We start from the raw sequence: 23,447 nt of genomic DNA on the forward strand, positions 1-23,447 counted from the left end.
GCTCCCTCTGATCATTTAGTTACGTAGCCTATAGCGGCGACAGTCAGCCTCTAAAACCCTTCCTAGCAGTGTCTGTTGTTTGGAAACGTACTTTCAGTATGAGTGCCCTTATGATTCATAGACATGTCCAAATATAAACAAATACAGTACCAGCTAAATACTAAGCCACGTAAGCAAACACAAAGGCCTAATATTTTTTGGGGGATCTGTTGCAATAATTGCGCATCCAATATTGCTCATCTTGAACACAAAGTATGTACAAGGTGGAGATAAACAGATACTGTTTCCGTTCTCGGTGATAACTAAACAGTGATACAATGTCTGAACATGAATAAAGGCATGTAGATACATTTGTTTGATCAATAATTATTTATTATCAATAACAGTCTGTTGAATGACACTGCAGTAAAATAAATGTAAAAGCATACTCATTGAAAAGGCACAGAGTGCAACCGAAAATAAATACATGGGAAAACAAATCAACTTAGGCACTGGTGAAAATATAAAAAAAAGATATGTAAAAATGGCTGGTAGTGAAAATGACATTAACATGGTCATAGTAAATAAAAAAATATACATGAGCTTTCTTTGTTTGGGTATGGCAACAAAACTGAAGCATTCCCATCTACTGTATCAACACAGAATTGTCACATCGAAATAAAAACGTTTTTGAGGACTGCTCAACCTCTATGTGACTAGAAAGAAAGAGTTTCACACATCAACCTACTTGATGGATTGTCATTTCAATTTGAAAGAGACATAAACAGTACTTTGAGCCCATTTTCCCCATCCACTATGGCTCGAATTAATCAACAGCCTTTCTGGTAACTTAAACGGGACGTATCAAATGACTTGAACACTGTCATGAGCCCTTGCTTATAGCTAGAAAGTGTCTTGAATATCATGTACAAAACAAAATTAAACGAAGATACATAAGCAAGAGAGGCACATTCAAACAACGGTGCTATAAACTCGAGTATGAATATTAGATTTGTTTTGCAGGGACCGTCAAGGCCAGTCAACCAGCTGAAAGCTTTGGGGATTTTATGACTTAGGCTAGTATTTTGGATCATACAGAAACAAGTGGATGCAATTGTGAAACATTAGTTTGTGACAAAATTATTATAAACAAATCCCAAGATAAACACCTGAATGATGTGCAACCACCTTTTTCATATTTACAAAAAACCATGATCACTGGGTCTATCATGCTGAAAACACCAAGTGAACATTTAATGAAAAAGCAATACAAAAACAAAAATGTAGCAGAGGGAATGTAGATGGTGATGAAAAACAGATTAAGCATCTGAGCCCTGCTCAGCCATATCTGACCACAGCCTAACAACGGCAACATATTGTGTGCTATTGCAGGAATGATTGTGGTACAAATCTGGAATATTGGAAGAAGGACATTGGGTGTGTTTAGAGTTGTGAGATAAACATCGACAAGAAAAAGGAGTACATGTTATCCTATGATATTTATATGGGTCCTGATTTCGCAGAGTGCTGCTCTCCTGTCTCAGAGTCATTGTGGTGTACGGCCTCTCCATCCTCGGGGGCCACGGCCCCTCCGCTGGCCCCAGCTCGAGGGGGCTCTTCCTGGGGTTGAAGCACCTCCGGGCTGGGGCTGGCCTCCACACTGGGCGGGACTTCCTCTTCCTCCTCCAGTGCCTCGCTGGTGGAGGACTGGAAGCCGCTCTCATCGTGCGAAGGGGGAGGAGAGTCAAGGGTGTGCTCGTTTACTTCTGCAGTGTTTTCTTGCTCCTCCTGAACCGGTGAAAGCGCTGGTCGCGGCCCCGTAGGCATGGATACCACTACCGGCTCGGCTGAGGCAGCACTCACTTCCTCTAAAGGTGCAGGTGACTCTTGATCGGAGGGAGAGGCGTCCACCTCCACAGCAACTTGCTCGATATCTGCTTCTTGTACAGCGTTGTCGATCTCCTGGATGGCACTTTCGATGGCTGAAGCATTTTCTGCGTCTTGCGAGGAGCTCTCGGTCTCGTCCACTTCTTGAGGCTCTGGAGAAGCTTTCGTGTTCACCTCAGGCATCTCGACCTCTCTCAGGACCAAACCATTTGTCAGAACAGGGGGGGTTTCCGGGATGTCTGCTTTGAGGATGGTTTCGGTCTTGGTCTCGTGGTCTGGGCTTTCTGTGGGGGGTGAGACATCTTCGCTCTCCTCCTCATCCACTTCCTCTTCTCCCTCCTCCTCCTCCTCCTCTGGGATCCCTTCCACCCCGGGCACCTCCAGGCAGGACTCGTTGGGCAGCTCGGGAGCGCCATCAGGCTGGATCATGGAGACCACCTGCTTCATCCTGCGCCTCCTCTGGGCCGCTGCGCTGTCTCCCGACTCCTGCTCCGCTCCGTCCTCTTCCTTCTCCTGTCCCTCCGCCTCCTCCTGGGCCCCGTACTCCTCGGCCCAGTCGATGGAGGGTTTGTCCTCCAGCAGGTGCAGGTTGGGGTCACTGTTGGTCAGGACAATGCTGTCCCTGTACAGGTTGTGTCTTCTCTGCACCGCTGCCTCCTTCACAGCTGCAGAGAGAGAACAAAAACAGTGGTTTCAGTTTTTCGTTTTGTTGGGTTCAGAGAAATTTGTTAAGTACATAAAACACAAACGTGGTAATACGCATGATTGGGAACCGATGAGACTTACCCATCATGATGTCCTTCATGACTGACTGCAAAACCACCTCCTCAAAGATGTTCTCCACCAGGATGAACTTGGAGAAGTCCTCAAAGATCAGCTCTTGGAAGCGAGGAAGCTCCTGAAAACGAAACGTTACCCATTAACACCTCAAACGGCAGCTGAGCTAGCCCGCCGGGGTAGGATTCCGCACGGTTGCGGGGTTTTTTCCAAACCACCCGCTGAGAAAGCGAGACCCAAGTCGGGTGACAGACTTACCGAGGCGCAAGAAGGAGCGAGCTGCTTCAGCATGTACGGGATGAAGATCTGAAGAAGCGCCTCTCTGAAGAACCTCTTACGCACTGTGCTGCTGTCATAGTCAAATTTCTAAAGGAGGAACATGAACACAACTATCAGGTCTGTGGTAAGAACATATGGCATGTGGTTCCCTTTCCCCTCGCCACCTTTCCTGTGCCCACCCTGGCAGTGGGGCAGTGCCAGTCCTGTCTCACCTTGATGACCCGGTCCTGACAGCGCTGGATGGTCTTACAGAAGCCGTCGGCGCCCTGGCCTTCCAGATTCTGGTGGAGGATCTGCTCGAACGTGTACACTGCATCGTCCATTTGCTACACACACACACGCGCAATGTCATCATCAGTGGAAGGCGATGACAAAGTCAGGTGTGTGTTTCATCAGAGGTACAGAGGACCAAGAAGTGCTGCATTCAAATGTTAGGGTGACAATGTACCACAAGGGGGCAGTGTGCTCTTAGGAATTCATTAAGAGCAGCGTTACAAACGGGTACAGTATGAGTTCCTATGCAAGCTGAATCGTGTCCAACACAGACCCCTCCCAAGACACTAAACAAAACACATTATCAGTCCAGAGGCTGCATTTTTGCTCATGTTTAAGGAGAATAAACAGAACCCCAGACACATGTTTCTATTTGAACTCTGTGTGACCTCGGCTTCAAGCTGAGATTACCAACCCTCCCCATCGCCTATGGAGGTCAGCTGTGTGATTCACTATGGGGGGTGATGAATGCTTGAATACTTGGCTCTGGGATCCCTTTCCCCAAACCTACAGCCTGTCAACCGGGGCATTCAGCCTGTGTGCTGAGCATAGCTGCACAGCTTAGTGACCAGTGGGTGATTTTTCACCGAGCACAACAGTAAAAGTTCTCTCCGGGGCTTTTGGAATTCTAGTCGGAACAGCCGAACAAGCGAACCACAAAAAAAGGCTATTGAGGCGGCCTTTGTCAGCTGTTCACCAAACAGGACGTGAAAATCGAAGGGTTACCCCCAAGGCGCTCTGAACGTAACCCTGCTTCGGGAGGTGTGTGTTTGGGGGGGGGGGGCGGCGTGGTGGTCGACTTGCCTCCCTCATGAGGATCTGGGCTCTCTGGACGAAGACGGAGGGGCTGGAGATGTCGAACCTCTGCTGCAGACCCTCCAGGCTCAGCTGCTCCACCTTCTCGTAGCAGCTCTGCATCTTCACCGGGTGAAAGGCCAGCATGGAGATCTTGTCCATGTGCTGACCGGGCCCAGACGGAGAGAGCGAGACACAGAGGGGAAAAAACGTAAGACGTGTTATGCCTCTTTAGACGATCATTTCTCAAATTGTCATCAATCACCTGATGTCTTTTTGTTACCCTACTTGGAGGGGAAACTATGTACGATTCTTTTTTTCTTTCCCAAAATGGTATGACATTTTATTTGAAATACAACCTCTACATCTTAAATGCATGCTCGTTGCCTGCTCCATCCCCTCTCCTCACCTCTCCCACTTTCTCCTTGCTGCCGTCGTTGAGCATGTTCTTGCCCATGTCCACCAGCTCCCTGAAGAAGACGTCCCGCACCTCGGAGAAGCCTCGGCTGGTGGGCTCCATCAATGCGTCCAGGATGGAGGGGATGTAGGGCTCGATGCTCACCTTCAGGAGCTTCTCCGCCTTGGGAAGCACCACCGCTGGTGGAGCAGAACGCAAGGGAGGTGTGAACACACACAGGACAGGGAAAGTCATCGCATGGAATCATAGGTTTGCACCCTAGGTCGAACTGCACTTTTCAATAAAAATAAATAAAACACTTCCGGAAATTGCTCGATCGAAAATAGGAAAGGCCTGCCGGTATTCAGTCAGTCACAACGCCTCACTGATCCTACTTGCGACAGAGGTATGTGGAATGCTGTCCATCTGCATGCATATGTTTCAATCAATGGAAACAGCTTTTAACGCTTAAGTACTTGTGATAAAAACACTGACTCAAAACATCGGTGTAAAATGCCTCCTAACAGGACATTGGAATTCAGGGTATGGACCATTGTTTTGTAAAGCAGCTACTGATTTATAGTGTGCTACGGTATGTGGAAAGGCCTTGACCCCCCCCTCCCCTCCCCCTGGGTACTGTCTGGGTGTTTGAATGTGTTAAAGTGCCAAGCTGACTGGGCTCAAACATCATTTGCCGTTGTAAAAAAACAACGGGGTGCACTTGATGAATTTCTTCCTACGCAATGAAACCAATGGACTAGTCCATCAGCGAAACAAATCAAATGCACCTCAACTTCTTCCTAGTTTCTAGTCGAGTGATCGTTGACTCAAGTCTCATACGGTCGGCGGCAACATCAGTGTTTGGCGGGGGACAGACCTCGGATCTTGTTAGTGACATGCTCCTTGGAGGTAATGATCTGGTCCATGTCTGTGCGTATGGAGGTCTCCAGGAGGGGGCGCCCTTCCTCACAGCTCTGCACCACCGCCTCGTACTGCCCCTGACACTGCTGCTGCACAAGGCTGTATACCGCGTCCGAGATCTGGCAACACATACACACACACACAGCCATGGGCACAGGGGCCAGGGCACTCACAGGAAACATGGCTTTTTACTTTGATACGGGTTGAATCCGTGTTTTAGGTGGCTGAGCTGTATGAGAGAGAGTGTACCAGCATCCAGCTCCTTTGTCTCTCGGGCAGCTTGCCCTTCAGTCTGGGGGAGATGAGGTCCCGGAGCTCTGGAAGGAGGGACTCCATCACCAGGTTGGCCAGGATCTTCAAGAAGACAAGTGGGGTTAGGTATAGCTCCTCAGTACTGCATTCAAATATACATCAAGAGGTCACAGGTTCAAATCTCCCTCCCAATACGTCCCTTTAGATTAAAGCAGTGGTTCTCAACCCTGGTCCTCAGGAACCCCCCTGTCCTGCATGTTTTAGATGTTTCTAGGCTCCAACACAGCTGATACAAATGAATGGTCGTTAACAGGCTTCTACAGAGCTCGATAACGAGCCAATTATTTGAATCGGGTGTGTTGGAGCAGGGAAACATCTAAAACATGCAGGACAGAGGGTCCCTGAGGACCAGGGTTGAGAACCACTGGATTAAAGCATTAGCTAAGTGGATCCATCATTGTATAACATGTTTTTGAGTGTTAAACCCAACCACTCAGGGTGAAACATTAAAAAAAAGTGCACCTAACTTATGGAGGTCTGATCAGAACTAGACATCTTTAACCACAGACATTCAGTCAGAGCCTTGTGACATGGTGACATCAGGACCTCCGCCCTGGGGTGAGACAGCATCCTGTGGCCAAGAGGTCATGACGGTGGTGGAGAGAGTAAGTACAGCAAGGGCCTTATGAGCCTTGACTCGCACCCATCATGCCTGGTGTCTCAGAGACAGAACAGGAAGGAAGAGGGTGACACACGCTCACCCGATCACTCACTCGCATAAACCCACCAAACTATACAACATGGTGGTTGGACTACTCTCACACGATTCATCCCAAGACAACTCTCTACAACGAGTCATAAGCCATGGGTGACATCATGACCAGGTCACGCCAGGCCACACCAAAGCTCCATCCAGTGAACAGCAGCCAGTTGTGTTGGCAACAGGGGAGAGCCGCCTATGGTGTCACGCTGGGGTCACGGATGTGTCTACGAAACTCAAGAGGATAAACTTGGGGGAGAGTGACTGTCTGAGATGCACTTCAGAGTTAACACACTGTGGACTCCTCCTGAACAGAGGCGGGCATTCATCCCAACTCTGAGACACGAGGCCTAGGGCCAGAGAAGACCATGGAGCACGAGCCGTTTGGCTACAGCCTTAACAACTCCCACCGCCGCACAACAGAGGGGCTCTTGTCATCCAAGCCGCTAGGCTCAAAAGAATGAGACATTTGAGAGGGGGGATCAATCATAATTTTACTGTCCTAAAGAAAACTGGGCCAAACCAGCTGGTCGAACCCGTTTCTGTTGGCAGAGGTATGGAAAACACCACCACACACCAGAGAGTCGACAAAACAGTTTTCATGCCCGTGGTCGAGGGCCTCTCATCTAAACAATACATGAATAGGAGCTAAAGTGGACCTACTTCCTGTGAATGGATACTCTGACCTGAAGGCCTGGGTTCAACAAGCTAGAGAAAGAGAGCATGCATGAGAGAAAGAAAGAGTGAGAGAGTGAAAGAGTGAGAGAGAGACAAATGGAGAGAGCGGGAGAGAGATTTAGCAACAAAAAGCAAGGAATACGTGGCAATGCGAAGAAAAAGCGAGACAACGAGAAAGAAAGAGAGAGATAAAGAGAGAGCGGGTGTTGACTTACCTGAGCGGGCAGGCCACACATCATGTCCCAGGTTCCGTACTGGCCCTTGGCCTGGCGGAAGAGCCTCACGGAATCTGTGAAGGCTGGTGTCTGCACCTTGCTCTCCTCAGACAGGCCTGCACACACACACAGACACAGACACGAGGACATTTGATGACATCGATTTTTTGGGGGAAAAACTACTTGTGTAACAGTAAGCTGAGACCGTTTAACATGACTTACAAGAAATTGATACTTGAGGAGCAGTGACTGTTGGAATATGAAACTAATGTCTTAAGATCTTGTGAGAAGAGAGTCCAATTCTAAATTGGCTTTCATGCGGTGTATTTTCAGAGCGACTTCAACAAAATGAACTAGGAATCTCTGTTGATGTGCCTATGTAGCTGCATGTGACCATGACAACCCCAGGGAGACTTCACAGAAACAGGGAAGTGAAATCATTTCCGGATGTTAAAAACACGAAATCCATACAGTCTATAGTTTCATGATGACTTCATAAGATCTATTACTAGCTGTCAACTCAAGTGACTTCAGCATCAACATGTTAGCAAGACAGGTTCTTATCCAAGCTTACCCAAAAAGACTAATGTCACCCAGAGCGGATCGGATAAATATATTTTCCACATTGTGTTCATTTGTATATTTATATTATATTTAAAGTGATGGATATTAGTAATATAATAGTCCAAAAGGCTCAATAGGAGGAGAGATGAACAATTGTGTGAAATCTTGTGTTTTGGTCAAACATTTTGGAATGTGAGCATGTGTATGAGTCATAACAAAGCCAGGAAGTGAGAGGGTCTGAGTGCGGGGCTTGAGAGTCTGATGGGGGAGGTGGTACTTAGTTCACTCCCTAGTCCCAGACCACTGCCTCTCACAGCTCTCTGTGTGTGTGTGTGTGTGTGTCATTTATTTTGGCTTCGCCTCATTGTGGTAGGAGGGAATATCTGACGACCCCTCAAACACGAAGGACCCTGAGAGAGTCTCAAAGCTGAGGGAGAGAAGAGATTCAAGAGAGGATTTGACAGGAAAGAAAAATATGTAGCAATTATCATGACCCCCCCCCCCCCACACACACACACAGCTGTTAATAACTGTGAGAGAACAACTAAATGGGTATGGTTCTATGGTCACACCTTATAAAAAAAAAATGTTCATGGTGGTTATGAAATGCTCTTTGTGAGGCGAAACACATGCAGTCATTCTCACTCTCTCAAGTTGACCTGGGTCCCAGATGAGGCATGTTAACTATTATGGGTATTTCCTCTGCCTGTTTCCATAAAGGTCATGCAGTCTCTCCAGACCAAGGTTTCGAAACAGTCTACACTGCTCTCTGAACAGTCAGAAAAACATATGAAAACAAAGAAAACTGCTCCTCTATAATCTCGCCTATAAGGATATGAAAGGAACTTGACAAGATGGCAGGGCTTCCCATTGTAAAGGGATCCAACCTTTACACACATAAATCCCATGAGACCTACACGACCCATCTCAGCCCTTCTTTCATCCAGACAGTGAAAGGTACAGTGAGGGCCCTCAGCGAGCGAGAGAGAGAGCGAGAGAGAGAGCAAGAGAGAGTGAGAGTGAGAGAGGCAGCTAGTCTGTATTGAGCCTGCAGTCCTATGTGCAAATGTAAACACACATTGAATGAATACAATATATGGTCTATCCACTACAAGATCATGCTAAGTAATTGTACCTTAGCAGAAATGGTCAAGTTAAAAAAGGTTCAGTGAACTGTGTGTTTGAAAGAATATAGAAAGCCCCTGGCTAAAGTATTAAGATCTGATGTTGAAACCTAATCAGACCAGACACAATTTGTCAAAGGAGAGAATCCCAAGAATGCTCGTTCAACACTTTCTACCCAGTCCTGTCCGCCCGCCTGTCTACCAGGCCTGTCTATTGAGTTAGAGGTCACATTGAGCCCTGTATGTTTAAACAAGGTGACTGATGGAGCCCCTGGGCTCTATCCAGTGTGTGCCCCACAACATGTGTCTAGCTCATGCTTCCAGTTTAGGGCTAAATTCCCTACAGACCTTCTCTAGTTATCCCTGATCACCTTCACACATGCCCACAATTCTCTGTGGTACTGAGCCAACCGAAAGTACTTCAGCTCAGACCGTCTCTATGACCTCTTAATGATTCAATTTAGGGGCATCACAGGTTTACCCATGGAAGTGCCTGTTAAAACCTTGGGTAGTGACTGATTACTGCGTGGCCTCGGGTCTAGTCATGCAAGGCGTTGCCCAGCCTGAAGTTCACGAAATAGAAGAAAAGTTGAAATCTCCAGTCGTGAGGGAAACATTGCAAACGACCATGGAATGTGTAGAATTTTGTTGTAAAACTGGTGTGAATAGGGTTGGACCTGGTCTGCATAGGGTGTAGAACAACAAGGCATACAACCACACAATATACCCAGCACTTTATCACCCAGTTGTCAGTGAAAGCCTTACACTGCTAGTTAGGGTCATGTGACCCATGCATGAGATGACTTCAGTCCTCAAACATGACTGAAGGTAAACAGGGCAGGGTGGCAGCTCGTCAGGAATTGAAACAATTCGGCCAATTAGCAGTGACAGGTTGTCCGTACCACTTCTGACTGTCAGTTCACCGCCCATGTCTCTATGGGGACCATCTAAACAACTGACATCACAAGGAGACTATTCTGCAGTCACGCCGTGCCGATCCAGCTTCCACCTGGGTTTCGATCCTCCATGAAAAGATTCCATGCTCCTCCAGATACCAATGATGAAAGTCTGTGGCTGCTAATTATACAGTTGAGAAAATTACAGCCTAATGAAATCATGGCAAACCCCAAGAACTATGTATAAACTATGTTTGCGTATCTCTGTGCCAAAATAGACATCACCTTAAACAGAACCATGGGTGGCCTAGCCTGCACAAACCCCATCTAAAATCAAATCCATAACTCCTGTAGCTAATTAACTTAACAGTGGATTGTGGTGTTCATAAACACTGGTAATCACCTTTGATTATTTAGCAGACACTTTTATACAAAATGACATGGGGGGGATTTGAACCTGCAATTACTTAAATTAGCAGTGAAATTCTCCACCATTGAGCCATTGCTATACTTGGTGCCTTCATCGACTACGCTCATTCCATTCCAAAAGCCTTCCTGAGTCATAACGTGGGACAGGCAGATGTGCACCATGGTGAGATCACACAGACACTGACATGGAGGTCAGATGAAAGCCATCATTCCTTAGATGAGACGTCAGCACTTTACCACCAGTGGGCTCGAGCAACTCCCCCGCTCGTGTGTGTGTGTGCGTGTGTGTGTGTGAGAGAATGATCACAGTCTGGTATTAGTACGCAGCTGCGACCACTGCTCTTCTGGATCTGCAAGTACTTCTTCGCTGCATATGGGCGGTGCCGTCTTTGAATGAGTCTTTCAGACCAGCCAATCAGAACAACCAGAGATGCGAGAACATAGAGAGACACTCTCTGACTTCTCTGGTACACCTCAGCGTAGGACCCCCAAAGCTGACTGCATCAACATGAGGAGCGAGGAAGGACAAAGAGGAAGGAAGACGAGACAGCCAAGAAAAGTGTGGGAAACTTAACTGATCTTGTGTAATATTTCGTATCTTGCCAGATGCAGTTCTCTATGAAATCACTGTAACTACATTACCCTGCATATAGCTGGGGCCTGCCCCGGCATACTCCAAACATGACCAAACCTAACTGGTTCTGTATAATAATGTGAACAACATCCCAGCATGCATCAGACATAAGTAAACTGTGAAGTCGTTGTTTCAAGGCAATTGGACTCTTGCCAGATATCCCATTGCTCAATCATTGTTTCTACTTCACCGAACAACATCACAGTGGAACACGAAAATAGTCTGGGCGTGTGAAATGACACTCATGTGTGGGCCTACTGTAAAAAGTAAAAAAAAAAAAAACGGTCCATACTAAAAAGGAACCTCTTACATTCACCATCCATGGATGAACCTGAACTTTCCCTTGTGTTTTCATGTCCTGTCGCAGCTGTTGTACCCACCGTCGTTGGTGTGTCTGACACAGTCCTGGAAGACGGCGTGCCACTTGAGCTGCTCCTTCTCCGTCCCCACGCAGAAGTAGTAGTGGTGAGCATACGGGTGCCACAGGATCAGGGGGAACTGGGTGGCACACTTCAGGAACGGGGAGCTGCCTGCTTTGGCCTTCACACCTGGAATGCACACGCGTGTAAAAACACATACGAGCTCAACCGACTCGACTTCACAAACAGGATGGGTCCAATCGCCACGGGAGCTCTTTTTCGAGCGTAGTCACGCCTTGACATTATACTAGTATGCTTGACATTTAGCTGAACGGCAACCTCTTCCCTCCCACCTCCCCCTCTCCCTCTCCCTAGTCTCACCAGGCAGACTGTTGTCAAGCAGCTCCATGTATTGCTCCACGGAGGTCAGCACTTTGTAGCCAGCACAGTTGATGGTTCCCTTGGGGTGCAGCCCTCTCTCATGGGACTGGAGGCCGACAGCAGGACAGGGTGGACATGAGACACAAACAAGGCCAATCAAAAACATGCTGGGGATGTTGTAAAATAATCTTGAACAGTAGGAGAGAATAGCTGACGTCTGTTGCTGTCAGGGGGTAGAACCAGGGCACTGTAAAAAGTTCTCTCACCGCTTTGTTCTCGTAGTAGTGGATGTTGTAGGAGTCTGGGACGAAGAGGAAGCGGTTCCTCCATTTCTTGTTCTCCTCCAGATACTGGAACAGAGCCCCGGAGAAGATCGACTTGTTTGCCAGAGGAACCTGAGGGACGAAAGAACGTTGGCTCAAAACCCACCATGATGATGACAAGAAGGCCACGCTGTATTTATGTTTTCCTGCACCGGCAAAACATTCGCCGTAAGCAGAAAAAACGCAGAAATACTTTGTCAGACGTCATTGCGCTTCTGTTCTAGTGGTTTGGCTCTGAGGTCTGAGCTGAAAATCCTAGACTCAAAAAGGTTGTTTACTGTTGTGTTGTTTACTGTTGTGTGTAGGCCACCCAAGATGTTGTTGTTGTCTGGAGAGCAGTATTCATACCTCAAAAACCTCTCTTACCCCCAGCAAGTTGGAGAGTCCATGACTAAGACTCGCACACGCGCAAACCATGTGGCTGACTGACTAAACAGACTACAACAGTGTTTGACTCTTCTCTTTACAAGTGTAGCCTGGCGTAACAGCCTTCAAACCCAGAAACAGAAACACAGCAGGATCCAATCAAAGAGATGCGCATGAGACGCACGGCTAGCACCAAACATGGAAACCGAAGCGTCTCTTCTCCTGTCTGAGACCGAATGTGCTCCGATTCACCCATCTCTGGCAGAACAAACGGGTCTACTTTCATGTTGCTTTCATACACCACCCAGCCCGTCTACTTATCTAATCCAAACACATTAAATCTTCGGAACAAACACGGGACTTCACTGAACATCTGGGAGTTTGTGTCCACTATATCCTTCGACACAGTCTGTTCCTCAGCATTAACCACAGTTGTACCGTTAATTGCAGTGTCTGCTGCACTTTCTGTCAGTCCTTGATCATCTGCTGACCAACTCTACGCACTTTTGTATGTTTGCTTCAGATCGAAAGGGATAGGTATTGGAAAAGGTTAGGGTAAAGACATGTACAAAATGAATACATAATCATTATTACAAGAGGCCACCAAATGAACACATGTATCCCGAATCACCACAGAGAAGGCCTTTATCCGAAACAGACCAGCGTTACAGCCAGAACCACCTGAGAGAAGCCGAGTAATAAAAGCCCTGATCCCAGAGCTCAGAGAAGGGGAGTCGAGGAGAGGCTAGCGTGGGAGTTCTGTCGGGAGGAACGTGGTTACCTTGCGATGCAGCAGCTGAGGTTGGGGCGCCCCGCCTCCCTCAATGTCGAAGCGGACCTGGTTGAAGAGGGCCACGGCGTACTGCTGCTCGTACAGCCGGCTGAACTCCCCCATCACCTCCCCTGTCCTCGCTGCAGAGGAGAGAGACACAGTCAGCCGGGGTCGTCCGACGCTACCACCGCAAACACAGGATGGGAAGGGGGGGGGTGGTACACTTATTTACTGTACTGGGGTGTTAGACAGATGGGATTGTGTGCTGACAGTGCAGGGTTGCTGTATTTGGGATACAGTAACTGAGGTGACAGAGACAGATTGACCTTTGACCCCACCATGCTTATCAACCGAGCAGACTCAGGTTTCTACTGTACATTGAAGGTCAAACTGCGGTTTTTAGAGGAAGCTCAGTTTCACACTCTCCTCTTTGTCCCTTATCAGAATGTCCACAATTCCATGTTTGCCTTAATCAGTTAGCCTTCAAAAGCTCTTTAGCCCTGCCCAACACCGAGTCAACACAGTATCAGCCCATTTGTGCAAGTGAAAGGTATTTTCTTAAAGACATATGCTGAAAAGTTGTCCAATAACAGTTTACACTTTCATGCTGAGAAATCCATCCAAAAAAGTGCTTTCTGGAGTGACTATCTTGCATATGGAAGAGACAGCGCGAGCTTCTAATGTTTGTTTACAATCCCGACCCCCTTTATTTGGAGTGTGGGGTAGTAAATGTAGCATATGAGGAATGGTCTGCTGGCGAGGGGTGGGGTGGAGGGTGGGGGGTGAGTCCTGGAGCAGAGAGAGGCAGAGCTGGATCAGTGCCAGACCAGAGGGAAATAAACCGCCTTGCTGGTGCCAAACAGCTTGGCTCCATCCAGCACAGGACAGCCAAGAGTCCTCCCATCAAATGGACCAATCTACTGAGTCCACCAACATCCAGAAGATCCTTCAGCGCCCTGTTTGCTCAGGAGGAAAGCCTTGCTGGAAACCCTAACTCCGTCCACAGAACACCTGAAGTACTGGGACTAACAGTCACTCCGGTTGTGAGGAACATAGTCTGCTTATATACAGGATCATACGCCCGCTCAAATCATGATTACTAAACTGGCAGAAAGCCTTTGCGATTCGGAAATGGATGGGAAATATGCTAATGTACGACAGTTGTGATTACGGCAGAGCTGAGAGGATCTTGTTTTGATCCCATCTGTTCTGCGTTGCGGTTATGAAATGCTGCTTCTGCTGTGAGAGGAGGCTGGGGGGGGGGGAATAACGCAAGGCATCTGAATTTCTTCATAAAGAGGGAGGTTCCGCAGTATAATTAGGCCCTCTGCTAAAGCCATTAGGCAGACGGGGTAGCGTCTGAAGGGAGGGGCATATCAGTGAGGGAGCAGGGTCTAACTCGGGTCCACTTCCCTCCGACTTCCCCGGGAAGAAGGCCTTCCCCAGGACAGGCTTTCACAGAAGGCAGGTATCTGCATAGATGAACTTCTTCGATCCATCATTACCTCCTTGTACCAAGTTGATGTTCTTTCCAATCCCCTCTCACGCCGTCTCTGCGAGGTGGGGGCTGCAGGAGGGGCCTGGACTACAGTCTTCAAAGTCAGAGGAGTGAGAGCTGATTATGACCGAGTGGATCCAGCTGGTTTAATGTTTGAGCAGAGTGACTCAAAACGTGGTATCTAAAACAAACATCCTGACAGGAATAAGCTGCTTTCTGCTCTACTCCCTATCTAACCAGTCCCTCCCAATGTCAGCAGCCAATGCTCTTTCACAACCTTCCTCTACAGACTGATTCACACTGAAGCGGTTCCCTCACCGCCATGGAAGTCGAATGACTTCCTCAGAAAAGCTGTGTCACATCTCACTTGCGTCACCCGGCAGAGCCTTGTTTTGTACCGTAGACCTTGTGCCGGTCGACACATTCAGTCACATCGGTGGTCACATTCAATATAGTGTTCAGTGGGTCGTCAGGGAGGACTCAGCGCGGTCGTTCGGTGCTGGACGAGGGGGTGGTGATGATCCTAGAGACTTCACCACGTTGTGGCCAGCTGGCTGACTGCAGAGGAAGCCTCAGAGGAATGTGGCCATTAGCTCAGGAGTGTGTGTGTGTGTGTTGGGGGGGGCGGGAAATGGGGGGGGAGTTCTGAAAGTTCTAAAAACTACGCAAGGGAACAAAAGCTGGAAATCTGCTCGGAGGTTGTAGTCACTGGGAGTAGAACTGAGAGAGCGAGGCCAGGCTGGGTCTTGGAACAGCATAGCAGAGCTGTAATACCAGACACACTGTAGCTCTACTGGAATTAGATATCACACACATGCTGATGTTATGATGTAATGCCTCATATTCGGATTCTGGGTGGGGTAGAACTGCTTCTGTGTCGAGGAATAAACTGTAGGAACACAGGTACAGGGTGTACAAACCACAAGAGACAACTCATTTGTGTTGTCTTGCGATTATGAGACTTAGATGACAGACTTTTCTGTAAAGAGGGAATTGGGACAATTTTCTCAGACTTTATATTATCACTAAGAGGTGATAAAGAGAGACAAGCATGACAGGGTTGACACGCCCTCCGAACTAGACAGAGCCTGTCACTGGGGAATAACCACGAGACTCTTCAGCCAGGGAAAACCCTTAAATGGCTTCCTTTATTCAAGTCTTTTATGACCATGCGAAATCTGACTGCAGGGGTGCTGACTGTCTGACTGGGGACAATGTGGGCCTTCTCAAACGTGTCCTCCACTGACCAGGAACATCTCAGCTGGACGTCCCAATTTTACGTAAAGATTTCTATTTCTTGGGCGACCTCGCTCGCCAAAACACACTGAAGCAGAACCCTCCGGTGACTCCCTTGTTCCGACGCAGTTTCCCAGCCCCGGGGTGAATCGAAAACTCAAAATCAACAACATCCCATCGCGTGAAACTTATTTTGGGACACTCTTGCTTGACGGGTCCCAGAACTGTGAGTCCTGGGAAACTGGAGCACGGGCGTGCGAAATGGGACGTTCAGACTTGTGTGTGAGATTCTCTATACAGTGTGAGGGCCGAGGGACTGTGGAGCGGGTCGCGGGAAGATGATGGACTGGCTCTCTCCCACTGTCAGTGTGTGTGTTGGTGTGTGTGTGTTAGAGGGGGCAGGCTGAAGTGCTGACAGGACAGAAGGGGCCCTGTCCTCAGGGCAGGCCCAGTAGCTTTCTGTAGACGACTGAACACGCTGAAGAACCAAACGGGCTTAGCCCTGGACTCAGGTAATCACTATTGCACAGGAGGGGGAGAGTTAGTCATCAGAGACTAGTAATCCACTGTCTACCCAGAGTACTTTGGGGGTTGTGTGGATGAGTTTAGCTCCATTAATCACTGATATACGTGGAGGAAAGCAATGGAAATAGGATTACTTCCAAACCCACTGTGTCTAAAGTGCTTTCGGACGTAGAATTGAGCAGGCAATAAAACCAGACTAAACAGCAGACATGAATTCCGTGGGGTTCAAAAGAGAACTAATACAGTCTGTAAAACAGAACATACACACTGATATGGCAAAGGACATTCTAGAGTACAAACAAAGTATAAACCACAAGTGAAGAACAAAGGAATGATTGAAGTTGATCAAATCAGCGGAGCAATTCAATCACTGTGACAGAACGGCACATTAGCAGGGGAGCTGGTCTTTTCTATGGAGTGCAAGTTCAAAACACCTAGAGAATGCATCTTTTGATCAGGAGTTTGACTACTCATCAGGGTCACATTCTTATGTGTGCCAGGCTGTATAGCTCTGTGTGCATGCGTGTGTCTCTGAATTTGTGGAGCTTGTCTGTGTGTCTGTGTGTATGTGTGTGTGTGTGTGTGTCTGTGTGTATGTGTGTGTGTGTGTGTGTGTCTGTGAAAACTTTTTATTTTCCTTTTATGACCAATCTACTTTGAGAGGGAGAACGAGAGAGAGAGAGAGAGAGAGAGAGAGAGAGAGAGAGAGACAAAGAGAAAAAGCAAGAGAGAGAGCTCTGTTGCCTGGTGTCCAGCTGACGTTTTGCTGTGCAGCTCATGTGGAGGTGATTCCACATCCTCGCAGCCTAATTGTGCTGGGGCCTCATCAGTGCTGAGTCTAATCAGCAGCAGTATGGTTCACTAATGATACTACAGACCTGATTCAGCACAAACAGTTTCACTGCATGTAAAACAGGAGCTGGTTGATTCCGAATTGCACAAAGCTAGCTTAAAACTGTTGGGGTGAAATAGTGCAGTGAAGAAACCAGACTCTAATTGAACGTCATTTTTCTCCTTTGCCACAGCGCTTCACAAAAACATTCCTCTGAGATGGTCCCATAGGCTGACTCATACATGTTGCCCCTGTTCCCACTTCAGACGAGGGAGGTGTGTGTGTGTGTGTGTGTATGTGTGTGTTTATACCATGAAAGTATAAAGTGAACAAGGAAGGGTCACAATTCCAGCTAACCTACAACAGCTTCTACTCCCTGCTCTTTCAAACAAGCCTCTATGTCCTGAAAAGGGTGTGTGTGTGTGAGAGAGAGAGAAAGAGAGAGAGGGTGAGAGTGCCCCGCCTTGCCAGCCCACATAAAGCCACCCTGTTAGCTGCCCACCTCTCCCTCCAGAGACACATTCAAACAGACCCTCGATCTCTCTCTGCCACAGATCCAAACATTCCACACCAAGACTTTCCTGTATGCCACGCCAGCCCCCCCCCCCCCCCCCCACCCCCTGAAGCATAGAGCTCTCTGTGTATGTGTGTGTGTGTGTTTCTAAACAGGAAACACTAGTTCAGAGGTAATGAACATCTTTCCCTTCCTTTCCCACTAACTCAAGACGGCGACCTCGCACTTGAGTTTCCGGATGATTCTGGGGAACATACTCTCTCGTCCGCGTGTGCTGTCTGACAGGGAAACACATGGACTCTCTGACAGCAAGGTCTTATCAGACGTCTCCGCAACAATCTTTCTACAGGAGATAAGCGCGCCCATTCAACGACAGCCTATGAATCATTGACAAGAGACAAAGGAGAGATTGTGTGACCTATTCCATTCCGTGCTTATTGGGGAGGTTTAGATTGGGATTGAATCAGTGCAAGTCTGAGTTTGAGGACATCACAAATATAAAGGGACACCCCTGTGGTATTGCTTGATGATGTGTTCTAAGCTCATCATAGTGATTGCCCCTGAGCACTCCCTGGCTGGTCTGGGTGTGTGTTGGTGTGTGTGCGTGTGTGTTCTGACTAAACACCCAGATCTTCAAAGATGGTGTGGTATTCTGTCCAGTGCCCAAGCCAGAAGCATAAGGCCCAGATCTTCCCGACCACAGGAACACATGCTTTTTCCATGCATGCCTCAAATTCCTCATCTGTAACGTCTGTCTCTCTCTCGTTCTCTAAATTTGCAACTCAAGACTCAGGGTATAGACCTTAATCATATTCTCTTCACTCATTTTGGGAGTATTGCTCAGTTAAAGCTCAAATTAAAATAACCTACTATCCACTGAGAACCGGGGAAAAGACTCCAATTTAATGGAGGCACTCATTAGGTCTGTTTCGCAGATTATCAAGCATCATTATACACATACTAGGGGAACGTGTATTAGCAGTAAACATTTTTTTTTTCTGCAGGATTAATTGTTATTTAGAGAGGGGGGGGGGGCTGGAATAATAGTAAAAACATTCCTGTTGGCTAAATTCTGTGCTGGAAACACTGACGGGTGGAGGAGTGCTATTCTAATGAAAATCCAGAGAACAGTACTAAGTACTGTGTGTTTGGGAAACTCATCCTCTACCTGTCCAACCGTCCTCTGACCTGACAAGGGCTCTTGCTCAGATCCGGACCTATAGCTCCGTCTTTCCTCACAAGTCTCCACATGCCAGGCTGCATTCAACCGAGATCAGACAGATTGCTGGGAGTTACATGTTGTTTTCCCTGTCTGTCACAAAAAGCTGTTGACATTGCCCATCCTATTCTCAGAAATGAATGATTTGTTCCAGAAGGTACACCATAATAGGGCCTGTAATTTGACCTAGGATAGATGTTTCTTTTTTCCCTTTGCAAAAACAACACTGGCTAGATAGGTCCCCTGACAATAACAGAAGTATGAAAAAAAGTGCCTCTGTAAACATTTGAAGTAGGTTGCCATTCACAGCTCACGTACTCACCTGTAATGATCTCTCGCTTTCCCTCATCCAGGTGGCTTGATATCACATCCCCCATGGCGACAGATAAAACGTACTCCAATGAGAGCACTCCTGTTCGTCTTGTAGGCAGTAAATTACAAAGAAAAACGTATTTCAAAGACCAAAAACTGTTGTGAACTGGGTGTCTCCTACTCACCCCTACCTAAGCAACCTCCAACATAACCTGAGAGTAGTGAGACTTGAAGCGAGTAACAGCGGAGGGGGGAAAATCCAGAGTGAGAGAAAGTTTAAGTAGAAAGCAAGCTGAAGTCTATTTCGCATTGAGAACGAAGGAGAAACACCCTCAAGTGACTCACTCCTTGTTAAGCGTGTTGACCTAAACCAGTCAGAATACAGAAGGTGTGGTTTCGATCGAGTAAGACTGCGGGCTGTTTATCGTGCATGGGGCGGGACAGGAGCAGTCTGATGTTTACCTGTTTTAATGCAAATCGGTGACATCAGCAGTAGGCCTGTGTAAAAACTGAAGCCAATATCAACAATAGCAGCAAAAGCATGTTTATATAACTAAATGTATAAGTTATGTGGAAAATAGTTCAGTTAACTTGAAGAGTCAGCCAAGAGCAAAACGCGCAGGCCTTTTAATGAGACTATATTGCCCCTGTGTGGACATTGGCGAGTACTGTGGTCTTTTGAGCGATTCAATATTTTTTTTTGTGGATATTTAGGATTCTTCCGTCAGGTCAGGTGGAAGCCTATTTTGTTTGTTGGTATTCTCATTATTTTTCTACTAACCTATTTGACCCAATAGAGCTGACAACAGACCTGTCATATCAAGTGAATGGCCAGTGTCCAGAAGGCTGACATTTTGTCCAGATATAGTGTCAAATGAATGGGCAATGACCTAAAGTTTCAAGAGCTGTATACCTGGAAACTGCCCTAAAATCCCATTCACACAGACACAGACGTATACTCAGATAGACAGATAGATAGATAGATAGATAGATAGATAGATAGATAGATAGATAGATAGATAGATAGATAGAAAGACAGACAGACAGACACATAAACACACACCCACTGGCCTTATTAGAGATATCTAACGGCAAGACATGCTGTCTTGTCATTTACATCAAGCTCTGTAGTCTTTTATTAACTGTTTTTTAAATATGTGTTTATATTGGTCTCTTATATTTTTATACTTTTAAGTAAGAAGTGTGTTTCTTTCTCTCTCTCTCTCTCCATCCATGCTATTTATTATTATCATTACATATAAAACATAGATTCGATTTTTATCAATTAGTTTTACAGTTCTATGTTGGATGGAATGAGTCCGTATCCACATCTCACCACTGAATCGGCGTGGGTTTACAACATGAAGGCGTGGAATCTGGATTAAGACGCAATTACGCTCTTCTCTGCAATCCCAGTTGTAGTTCGAGACAGGATTGGTTTCAGGGAGCAGGATAGGTGAGGCGGAGAAGCCACCGTTGAGGTTTCATCATGGGACTCGGACTAAAAGCCATTGTGGGGGAAAGTAAGGATCATCATTTTGATTTATACTTTACAACACTTCGGCCATACAGTAGGCCTATACATTGAATCATTTTTTATGGGCTGAGACAGGCTAACAATATAGTATGTGTGTTGTCTTTTCCGTTTCCTGGAGCCTATCACTTTACTGGACATGTCCCTTGAACAGGTTTTTTGTTTTGTTTTACGAATATATTAATCATTAGAGCGAAATTTTGTTTTCCTGTATTTAATGAAAGACAAGAAAATGTAATCCAAATTTGCTGCAAATGCACTGACGCACGATCTATTTTCCTTGATTTTTACAACAGATAATGAACTTTTGGGGCTGAGTTTTAAAAGTTGGCCTCTACTTTGGGTGATTTAGTATTCTATTTTAATAATGTAACGAATACAAGCTCTAGACAAAAACGAGTCCTTGTTTTGCATACATCTACACTCGCTAATCTCAGTCTCAGCGGATTAGGTGCTTCAATTGTTATCCTTCTTCTGAGTGAGCGCAGCAGACAGAAAATACAAATTTAAAACCCCTATCCGTTTTGAACAGTAGTCTAATATTTGCGAATATTTGCGTGAACAGTACAGTTTTTACTTCTGTGATATTGCGCTGTCACGCAATCTTGAGACGGGCCAATGCGCCAATGATGCGCCATTACGCAAGTACGATGCCTCATGAATGACATATGACAACCCACCAAATAGGCCCACCTTCATTTAAAGTCCCCAAAATAGTTGAAAGCTTATATTGGACATCTACAGCATCCATCCACTGTATATTTGCATCAAACAAACAGGGAACACCAGAATGTTAAGTTCCCATCCCAGTGGTGAGGGTCTGAGACCACATGCATGGAAGACAAACTGTATGAGAGGAAAGACGTGGAGATGATGTTGAGGCCGTCAATACCAGGAAGGAAGACCAGTCTAGTCTACTTCTCCTAGCCCTCTACCCGTCCTTTTGGGTAAACTGTCAGGGAATCGAGTGAGTGTTGTTGGTGAATGACCTCCATCTGCACATGACCCACATGACATGATGCTGGGGGACATACAGTTGGCTGTTGCTGTTCTGTCTTTGTGTTTTCACTTGTTAGTATATGTTGTGGTTAACTGTAGAGATATGAGCTATGATAGGTTTTTGGACACTGACCCACTCGGATGAGATTTGAGATCTTTATTGATTTCTAGAATGGCACCAACTACCTGGTGAACTTATCTTTCCCATTATATAAATACACCCAGTCATGTTTTTGACACACCACCTCAATGACAATGTATTGCAGTCAATTATTGCTTTCGATTTGATCATGAGTCGGAGATATTTTGAGCGATGTGCCAGTATGTTTACCTCCAGAGATTAACGGTCAACAGCAAACAGGAGTCCGTGATGATTTACTTCCCATTTCCAAGCTGCTTGGGAGGGTTTGTTCCGGAATCTGCCCTGTGCATCATGTTCCGGAATCTACCTTGTTCATCAGGGCATCTCCTCTTAATCCTGTTGAGTAACAGGAAACAGGGCCCATTCACTGATAGACTGGTTTCCATAAAGAGCGCTCTTAGAACGTTCTTAAGAAGATCTTTGCATTAAGAGCTTCTTAACGAATCTGGGAAACCCGGCCAATGTTTTTTGGTTGTTTCCTGGTTGATCTTCTGACGTCTGACGCTGTTTGCCAGGGGGGGAATCATTCATAACGTGTATTAAACCTGTGTATAGGTGTGTTAGCCAGCTAGCTATCTTCAAGACAACAACATGCAGCGCTTTACATTTCTCTGTGGTGCTACTGCATGTCAGTCAACGAAAATGCAAAAGTCAACAGTTATGATGTTTTCAGACTGGAGAAGCATGAATGGTACCTTTGGGTGAAGGGTATTCATTTGGTGAGTGCCTTTGGAGACATTTTGGGACGTTGGCTATAAAAACGTTTGTGTGTGTGTGTGTGTGTGAGAGAGAGAGTCAACACGCTCTCCTGTGACATCATGTCCGGTGACACAGAAAAAGCCCAGAAATAGCGGGTCCTGTGCCATAAGAGGATTGGGAAGAGATTAGGGCCTGTGATTGCTGTGTCTCTCTCCCTGCAGCACATACAGGCCATCTTTTGGACCATATATTTAGAGCTCATCCCTCCCTCCCTTCACTGACACAGGCACCCCAGAAACACACATAGTGAGCGTACAGAATGTCACCAGACCACACCAGGATTTCAGGAAACATGACAACCTTTAGATGTGCAAACGTGAGAATGTTTTCCTCCTGTTCACAGACCCAACAACCTTTATGAGGTACTTAAGTCATTCTGTCACAATCTGTCATTTCTTCCTGAGATACCAGAAGTGGGAGTACAGGGCCAAAAGCCGTCGAACCAGCTCACTGATATCTTACACTCGTTCAGTACTAACATTTGACCCTGGTGAGAGAGAGGCTCCCATTTGCTGGCCCCAGATGGCTACACGCAGACAGACACATCGTCATGGACATGCCTGGGACAGCGAGGCCTAACGAGTCATGAGACAGGAGACAGGAGACAGGACCTCTTCACGCCCCTCACCGGAGCATGTTCGTGCCAACTGTGCCTGGGTCTTTTCTGCCTGTCTGTCTTGTGTCCTGAGTTGGAGGGATGTCGCCGAATTAGCTACCTGAAATGCTGTTACTTTTGTTGTTGACGTCGACTAAACGTATTTCTTTTTCACAGAGATTATGAATGACGTCATCAAGAAGGCAAGGGAGAAAGGAAAA

General features: G+C 46.8%; 2 protein-coding genes across 2 annotated transcripts in view; one reads left to right on the plus strand and one right to left on the minus strand.

Moving 5' to 3' along the window:
• Positions 1-354: 354 nt before the first annotated feature.
• Positions 355-19,584, minus strand: niban2b (niban apoptosis regulator 2b). The gene is made up of 14 exons (XM_047048305.1): positions 19,208-19,584; positions 13,071-13,201; positions 11,867-11,995; positions 11,601-11,706; positions 11,241-11,408; positions 7,214-7,329; positions 5,558-5,662; positions 5,265-5,427; positions 4,400-4,587; positions 4,000-4,155; positions 3,135-3,248; positions 2,902-3,009; positions 2,653-2,764; positions 355-2,531 (listed from the first exon to the last, which is right to left on the minus strand). Exons 1-14 carry the CDS (start codon positions 19,260-19,262, stop codon positions 1,480-1,482), a joined length of 2,703 nt encoding a protein of 900 aa, XP_046904261.1. The 5' UTR covers positions 19,263-19,584; the 3' UTR covers positions 355-1,479.
• Positions 19,585-20,563: 979 nt separating this feature from the next.
• stxbp1b (syntaxin binding protein 1b) overlaps positions 20,564-23,447 on the plus strand; it is an 11,937-nt gene continuing 9,053 nt past the window's right edge. The window contains exons 1-2 of the mRNA XM_047048400.1: positions 20,564-20,720; positions 23,404-23,447. The exon at positions 23,404-23,447 is cut by the window's right edge and continues 6 nt beyond it. Coding sequence (XP_046904356.1) covers positions 20,687-20,720; positions 23,404-23,447 — 78 coding nt within the window. The 5' untranslated portion in view covers positions 20,564-20,686. The remainder of the gene's footprint in view (positions 20,721-23,403) is intronic.

The sequence above is a fragment of the Hypomesus transpacificus genome, chromosome 24 (genome assembly GCF_021917145.1).
Source record: "Hypomesus transpacificus isolate Combined female chromosome 24, fHypTra1, whole genome shotgun sequence".
In the NCBI taxonomy this organism is placed as follows: domain Eukaryota; kingdom Metazoa; phylum Chordata; class Actinopteri; order Osmeriformes; family Osmeridae; genus Hypomesus; species Hypomesus transpacificus.